The 8,455-nt window shown below is 42.6% G+C and overlaps 2 protein-coding genes across 3 annotated transcripts; one reads left to right on the top strand and one right to left on the bottom strand.

The window, feature by feature from the left end:
- On the top strand, positions 1 to 2,489 carry ccdc85b (coiled-coil domain containing 85B). The gene has a single exon (XM_084949474.1). The coding sequence runs from the start codon at positions 750 to 752 to the stop codon at positions 1,350 to 1,352; it is 603 nt and encodes a 200-aa protein (XP_084805600.1). The 5' UTR covers positions 1 to 749; the 3' UTR covers positions 1,353 to 2,489.
- Positions 2,490 to 3,378: 889 nt separating this feature from the next.
- fosl1a (FOS like 1, AP-1 transcription factor subunit a) lies at positions 3,379 to 7,546 on the bottom strand. 2 transcript variants are annotated; one of them, XM_084949461.1, is made up of 4 exons: positions 6,973 to 7,546; positions 6,338 to 6,592; positions 5,349 to 5,456; positions 3,379 to 5,255 (listed from the first exon to the last, which is right to left on the bottom strand). In XM_084949461.1, exons 1-4 carry the CDS (start codon positions 7,084 to 7,086, stop codon positions 4,701 to 4,703), a joined length of 1,032 nt encoding a protein of 343 aa, XP_084805587.1. In that variant the 5' UTR covers positions 7,087 to 7,546; the 3' UTR covers positions 3,379 to 4,700. The 2 variants fall into 2 exon arrangements, with proteins under 2 accessions (XP_084805587.1, XP_084805577.1); XM_084949451.1 differs by having other exon boundaries at positions 6,338 to 6,595; positions 6,973 to 7,542.
- Positions 7,547 to 8,455: the final 909 nt, after the last annotated feature.

Genomic DNA, 8,455 nt, shown 5'->3' with positions numbered 1-8,455 from the left:
TCACGCGCAGCTCGCTGCTTAGCGGAGTCACAGCCGTGAAAGTGGCGGAGGCGGACATTGTTGTGGTAACAGTCCATCTCCGGAGGATGAGCACAGATGATGATGTACATATTTTGAGCGGTGAGCTTTGTTTGTGATTTCTTTTTTTAATCTAAACAATGAATCGTTTTTAAAGAAAAAGGGGGGGAAAGCTGCTGCGCCGTGCGGACTCCTGCAGCCACCGGAGTTCATTCAGCCGAGGCGAGACAAGCACGGCCCGATGAGACGATGCCAGCGGTGTAGAAATCACAACATCTGCAGGGTGTGCTGGGTTAAGCCTCCGTGGACTCACCGGGCCTTTGTCCAGAAAAGCCCACGGAGCGGCTGTTGCCTTCAAAAAAAAACTGCGCGGGGAGGAGAAATAAGGGCTGCTGTGCTCCCGGAGGCCTTTGGAGAAAGCAGCCTGCTGCTGAGAGGATGACAGATTGACATTAATAGGGGCTTGCGGTGCGTTTTTCACACACGACCTCATTAAGGCGTTATCCACGGAGAACAGCACAAAAAGGGACTGAAGTCACAGCCTTGGAGATAAAGACAATCTAAATAAAGACACCACATGTTTCTGCCTTGATTTTACCTCCGGTGATCAAATACATGACATCTGGATTACAGCGGATGCATGTGTTGAGCATTAAATATAGCCACATCTCAGCGCTTTTAATATATTCTCAGGTACCCATAGGTGTCGTTTTTTACTGAAAGAAGAAAAAATGGGTAGCGAAGGTGAGATAATAAACAGAGAACTGTCAAAGATGTCTGACGAGGACTTGCTGGCGTGCTCCAAAGAGGAGCTGGTGAGCCGGTTGCGTAAAGAGGAGTCAGAGAAAATATCGGCTCTGATCCAGCGCGGTCGGCTTATCAAAGAGGTAAATAAACAGCTGCAGGGACACCTCCTCGAAATCAGGGAACTGAAAGTCATCAATCAGCGCCTGCAGGAGGAGAACACGGAGCTGCGGGACCTGTGCTGCTTCCTAGACGACGACCGGCTCAAAGTGAAGAAGCTGGCCCGGGAATGGCAGCTGTTCGGGCATCACGCAGCCAAAGTGATGCGGGAGGACCTGGGCGGGTACTTGAAAAAGCTCGCTGACCTGGAGCGCATGCAGGACGGGCTGGTGAAGGAGAATCTGGACCTGAAGGAGCTGTGCCTGGTCCTGGAAGAGGAGTGTGTGAGCAGGAGTGACTCCAGTCCAGGAGGTTCCACCGAGCTGAATCTGCCCTGCATGGTGGCCCGGGACCTGGGAGATGGGAGCTCAAGCACAGGCAGCGTGGGAAGCCCAGACCAGCTTCACCTGGTGTGCTCACCTGATGACTGATGGCAGGTGTGTGTCAGCAGCTGAGGACTGGAGGGAGACAATGGTGCTCTGTCAGATAGTACAAATTAATCTGGAGGATTAAAAAAAAAAGCATTAGGGCTTTCTGAATGCTGCAAAGATTTGTGTGCCACTAGACTTGAGACTCTTTCCACATTTCAGGACTTTACAAAGACATTTATTAGATGTTTGCCAGATGATAACATGTCTAAATTTTACAGTGTTTTTTCTAAAGATTCTCCTGAAAATTCTCCTTTTTCAGTGGTCTGTTGTTGAGAAAAAAATGGGACCAAAAAAGTGGGTCATATATATAAATTTATCTCATGCACTGGATTAGCCTACACTGGTAGAAGCCTTTTTCTCAATTGCACTGGACAGCGTTATCTTGGATCTTGAAAACACAGATCTAAAGATTCATTTCAATCCAGTTTCGAGCCATATTTAGTCCTCTGAATTCCAATAGCACTGAAACAAAGGAAACTATTTGATAATTGCTTTTTTTGCTAATGATGTGTAATATTTTATGCACTCTCGCTTCCTCAGGACAGGATTGGAGTGCCATGTGTGCATGATGATTGTCACCATTTGTAACAAAGCCTGTGAAGCAGCCTGACGTGAAGGCCCTTTAGGTTTCCTGAGGGGTGGGGCTGCTGAGAATAATGTAACACGTGCAGACCTACACACTCACTTTGGATCAGGCATGGTAGATGTTGTTGGACCTCACGCAGAGCTGAACTGAAAAATAAGTTCTGTCACTATTTTTAAAATTCAACTGGAAAACTCTTTGTATCAAACTGGAAGGTCTACAAGTTTTGGTTGATTTTTATTCTGTTTAAGCCGAGCTGTTTAAATTTCTTCTTTTCTTTGTTTTTTTAATGAAGTTGTTGCTGAATTATCATAAGATTTGTTAGCTTCTTCTTCTGTAACTCATGCTTTGTATTTAATCTGTAACATTAGGAGCAAACTTAACTTCAGCCCTTCTTTAATCTTGATTTGTCTGTATTAACTAGCTTTACTAACCAGTTTCAGTTTAAACCATAGCACCTGGATTACAAGAGGTTTATTTTGTTGTTAGCTGTTTATTGGTGGGCTATGCTCGTAGTGCACTGAAAAGCTTTAAATACAGTGGCTATGACACTCGGGGCTGTTCTGACCTTTCTTTGTGTATTTGCCTTGCAGAAAACATGCATTTAACATGACACACACGACAAATTGATTTCTGCATTTGTTCTGACCTTCGTGTCTGAACCAACTGCGCTTGATTGATGCTGCCTTCATGCCACACTGACTGACGTTATGGATATTCATCAGTTTTATTTTTGGAGCCCTATTTGCACAGTCTGGAGAGCTGATGGGGGCGGAGGGGGGTGATGCTTTTACCCACTTAGTGATGCACAGACGTCCTTTGACAGCAGCGTACATACAGATTTTTTTCTCCCTCGTGCTCTCCAGCTCTCAATCTGACTCTTGTTCCATCTCCGCCTCTCTGCCTCGCTCATCCCATTTTAGCAATCCAATGCTCTCTGAGCCGTGTATGTATTAGCAAGAGATTCACTTCATTTTAGGGTAACAGAGGCCACAGTGTTGAGAGTGGAGGGTCAGAGAGTGGCCAGCAGAGTTTTTCAGCGCATGGTGCAGTAATCAAACTCTCTTACTCGCTGCCACTAATGATTAATTCAGTATTTATTACCGTGTCAGGTATTTTCTCAATTAACTGATATGAAGTATGGCCTTAACACCCAGAGTCAAAGGGTAATGTCTTCAAAGTATTGGATTTTTTCTGATCAACAGTCTGAAGATGTTAAGATCAAAGACCACAGAAACCTGGAGAAGCTGCAGTCCAGGGGCGGAGCCAGGCAGTGGTCTGGGGTGGCACTGCCCCCAGAACCAATAATGAAGCTTATTGGGGGGTTCTTCGCACATAATCATAGGAGTTAAGAAGTAATCAGACACAGTTGGGTATAATTTTAACAATCAATTAATGTTTATCAATAGTTAAAAAATAATTAAATTAACAACCGTTGCATATTTCTTTTAAAATGATTTAAAATGTGACTGTATACGAGTCTTCACAGTGTACATGTCTACATCTATTTCTGCCACTTAAAAAATAATAAATAAATGAACAATTTTTTCATCTATAAGTAAAAATGCTGTGTTATTACCAAAAATTTTGAGTTGACATTTTGAGATAATAAACCAAAATTTTGTCTTCGGATGGCAGAAAAATGTCGATGGTGGAAAGAAGCAACTCAAAAATTTTAGTTTTGACCTAAAGACAACTTTCCATCAGTTTGTGTTTCGTCCCAGTCTAAGTAAAAAAAAAATGTGTATAAAAACTGTCTGACTCCACCACTGCTGCGCCTGGAGAATATTCAGCATTACTGCTCAATTAAAAATAAATTACTAGAACATTAAACTTCAATCAGGCAACTGATCAATGAATCGAATCCTCGTTTCAGTCGCGTTGTCACGTCTCATTTACATTTCTGAATCTTTTTCACACATTTCAAATGATCCAGACAATCGACTCTGAGTAATCTGCTGTTTTTCAGATGATTTTCAGTCACAGTCTCTTGCTTATTTTGCCAATAACTGTACACCATTTCTCTTTGCACACACCTTTGTTCTTTATTATCTGTTTTTTTTTTTTTTAAACAAAAACAAATTTAAGGCACTGCCCTCCAAACAGTTCATTTTAACAGAAAACATAAACAGTACCAAAAAATATATTATATTCTCCATAATAAATATGTGATTATATCATTTATAATAACTCCTATGGCCCAGCCTTAGTGGTCAGTAATTTGTATAAAGATAATATTAGGGTTCTGAAAGGGTCCACACATAAATATGGACCTGTTAGTTTAAGCACTCCGTTTCCCTTTTTGAGGACTTTCACAACACACTGTAACAATGTAGTAACTTATCAAAGGGAACATTATAATGTATTATATCTAATAATATATGATTAAATGGAGTTAGCACAGTTATGTGTACAACATTTGTATAATTAGAGAATATAGTCTGCATGCAGTGCTTTCGCAATAAACCTCAAACACACTCATTCTTATTTTATAACTCTGAAAATTAGAAATATAAAGACTTTATATTCATATAAAAACTAAAAAAAAGTGTAACATTCGTCTTCTAATAATGCCACAGATTTGCATATTATCTAAGAAAAGCATCAACTTTCTAAAGAAATTGAGCAGCTGCACGTTGCTCGTTTCGAAATGATAAGAGCCGTCGTTTTCACTTCCATCACATTTCCTTGACATCCTTTATCGCGTTCACTGTGACTGCGCTGAAATCAAACTTAGTGTATTGCCAGGAAGGCAGGGCCGTCGATTACAGTGAGAGGATGGTTGGTGAGTGCAGGGAGTGATCCGACTGGTCACCGCTGCTGCTGCTGCGGCGATGAGCTATCCCACAGGGCTGTGGGGCCTGAGACTGCTGGACACTTCCCTGGTGTGATGTAACGTGGGATGTGCTGGAGGCACTGGTGTCTAAAGAGGCAGAGGGGTAGGTGAAAACTGTGCCAGCTGTGAAGGACATGATAGAGGGCGTGGAGAGAACTGGGGTGTGGAGTGACTCTGATTCAGTAGCAACAGCAGAGGCGGTTGATGTTACAGGCTTTGTGGGGATAGTTATCCTTGGTCTGGGCTTCTCCAGCTTTATGGGTGGTTTGATTGAGGGTCCAGGACTGCAGGAGTCCGCTGGCTCTAGTTTGATGGCTGCCAAAGAGGAAATGGATGGACCTGAGTCAGAATCCGAATCAGAGTCCTCTATTTTGCAAATGGGTCGGTGAGCTTCCAAGACCAGTTCAAGCTTCTCTTTCTCCTTTTGTAGTTCAGCTATTTCCTTCTGCAAGCGGGACTTTTCATCCTCCAGCATGTCTGTCTCCTACAGCAGGAGAAAGACAGAGTTTGATTCATTCATGCCTGACTGAGACCAACACCTTACATTTGGAGTAATATTATATTAAAGATCACTCACAGTTTGCAGGGAATCTGTCAGCTCTCGTCTCCGATTGCGACACTTTGCTGCTGCCAGTTTATTCCTCTCTCTTCTTACTCTGCGCCTTTCGACTTCTTCCTGAGATAACTGAAGAGGAGAAGAAAAATTACTACAAAACACGAAGGCGGCCTAAACTCCTGAACTGGATTAATCCGGCTTGTTTTAGGCAAACAGCTCATTTCAAAACATCACATGCACAGTGAAATTCCACCACAGGCAGCATGACACAGGTGAAATACTCCCACCATGTGTGCACACTGAGTCATCACAGCCATGGCAGCTGCAGGATTGAAAAGCGTCTGGGCTTTTGTGCCTTTGTAACACCCGAATTCTGACTTCATCCAACATTCTACTGAATAATTGCAGTTAATCCAACATTTCCCGCCCTTTCGGGGTGATGAGTCACGCTCAGACCCCTAAAGTGACTCAGGTGTGAGTCACAGAACATGACTTGCCCCTATGAGTCACATGACAGTCCACTTCCTGTTCAATGAAATTACAACTTTATGACGAGGATGTGTGCCAACGCGTGCCTGGGGAAACGTACAGAACTATACTGTGTGTTGGAAGTCAAATGTAAAGTTACTTTGAATGGAGTGATGTTTCTATAGTAAGAAAAAGCTGATAATCACCTGTTAATTTTACTGTCAACAAAAACTCAGTAAAAAAAAAAAAAGGAGAATACAACAGTGTGTGTTTAACTCCAGAGCTGAGAAAAAGATTTAAAAAACATATCTTTATATTTTCTTCCTATTTCTCCATACATCTAGAGGAAGTGGCACTATTGTGTCACAGAGAATTACAGGACATTACGCACCGATTACACAAAAGTGATTGAGCCACACTCCACACCTCAGCATCCACGCCACATTCCCTCGAGGGAGAATGCAACTTCCAAGAGGGCTCATTCACTTGTTTCTTAGTGGAAAAACAAAAAACCCACAATCATTTGAGAGCTATGTGCTTACATGTTCATCATTCCTGCGCCTTGTTGAAGATGGGCTGTTTGCAGAAGTTCTTATGACCCCTGTCCTGAGAAGGTGAGACTGGGAAGGTGGTGGAACCAGTGGCCTCGCCCCTGGGTGAACTGGGTAAGGAGGTACTGGTGATCGCGAAGGGCCTGGTGGATGCATGAGCGAGGGCTGGACCAGCCACTGGAGGTCCTGGTTGCTTGTGATGGCATTGAGGCTGGGGATAAACTGACTGGCCCCTGCCATTGTAAACTTCTAGGGAAAAAAGAAAAATAAACAGTTTGAAAGAAGAAGATTTTATATAATGAAATAGTCACGATAAGTAACAAGTGCAGGATAAAAAGTGTAAACTAATATTATTGTGTAACTATAATATAACCATTATTATTAAATATCCCTGCGACCCTGAAAAGGAGACGCGGAAGCGAATGGATGGATGGATTATTAAATATTATTTTCTATCTATTACTTGTACAACTAAACTAAATTACAATGTGATGATTTAACAGCTTTAAATTTGTGTTCCTTAATGTTTGCTAGAACATTTTTAGCTATTTCTCAAAACTTTAACCGTATTGTTCTTATTTGACCCCTAACATTTAACCCAGTTCATTCAGTGACAGCACACCTACCTGCTCCTGTTGTGTGGCTGAAGTGCTGGTGTTTCCAAGGGAAGCAGGGTTTGTCCCAGAGGTGCCTGTGTACGGTGGGTTGCCTCTTTCTTGACTCCCAAAGTTTCGATACATCCTCTCTTTCTCAGTGAAAAGAAAACTGAATCCAGCTGTGGCTATATAGTCTTCAGTTCTCACGAAACTAAGTGGTTGAGTCTTGTGTTTTAATTCAAATAGGGGGCAAGCCCACCGACTTGCGTATTCGGTAGAGTCCAAAGAAGTCTTCAAGGGGGAGCGAGGAAAGAAATATCTCCTTGTTTTTTCCCCAGTCGTCCAAAAACCTTCGAAAACAACTTTCAGCGCTCGCGGTAGTCCTCAGTCGTACATCCAGGATCGGAAGTCTGGGAATGATCGTGAGGTTGTAAACTCTTTAAGCAGCAGTATATGCGCACCACGCCCCTCTGTACTTACGGGAAATAGTGTTGTCTGGAACCTCTCACGAAATCCTCCACGTGTCGTGACGTCATTTACCATATTTGGTGAGAGTTTCCTCCAGAGACTAGTACAGGGATTCCTCTCAAAGACAGCCCACACCTCGTGCTCTGAAACTGGCGCTGTAGCGATTTCTCTTATCTGGAGGAGGCTTAAAGCACTGGGTACACTTTATAATTGAAAGCCAAAGCACGGAGACTCTTTGTTTATAATGCAGTGAAATTTGTACATGTTATCAGTACAAGGGTAACCAGTTAAGATAAGGGTTGGAGTTTGAAAAAAAAAAAAAAAACCCACACACACAAACAAAAAACAGATTGCTCAGTGAGAAACCCTGAGCAATCTGTTTTTTCACACTTAAAAAAACACTGATCTATTTTTATTGATGTGCACCTCTATTTCCAGGGATTATGGAAAGTTTAAGACATTTCTGTTAAGAAACAAACATGAAACAGTGACTAAAAGCATCAGTGTGACATAACTCCCCGCCTTATCTCCATTAGTCTAAGGAGCAGGTGGTTCTTGTATACCTCTTGGTAATTTTCTTGGGCTGGGAATGTCTTGTTCCATGTTCCCATGGGCTTGGGAACACCTCACTGTCCCCCCAGAAGAGCTAGAGGTGGCTGTGGAGAGGTCTAGGCATCTCTGCTTAGACTGCTGACCCAGTGACATGGACAACCAGGAGAACACTAATGGATAGGTGGATTAAATCAGTTCAGCCTGCTGCTACTGATAGCGGTGTAATGATGTGGGTGATATTTTCTAACTGAACGTCATATAAACACCACAGTATAGTAGTGAGTGTTGTTGCTGACCAAGTCCATCCCATCCCTGACCAGTGTACTCATCTTCTGATGGCTTCTTCAAGCAGAATAATACACCTCGTCACAAAGCTCAAATCACCACAAACTATTCTTCTGAACATGAGTTCACTGTATTCAAATGGTTTCCCCAGTCAGCAGATCTGAATCCAATAGAGCACCTTTGGGATGTGGTGGAACAGGAGATTAAT

Source organism: Perissodus microlepis, chromosome 2 (assembly GCF_051167445.1).
Source record: "Perissodus microlepis isolate ML-2025 ecotype Zambia chromosome 2, ASM5116744v1, whole genome shotgun sequence".
In the NCBI taxonomy this organism is placed as follows: domain Eukaryota; kingdom Metazoa; phylum Chordata; class Actinopteri; order Cichliformes; family Cichlidae; genus Perissodus; species Perissodus microlepis.
Note: the sequence above shows the minus strand (reverse complement) of the source record. Positions and strands in the feature narration are given on the sequence as shown.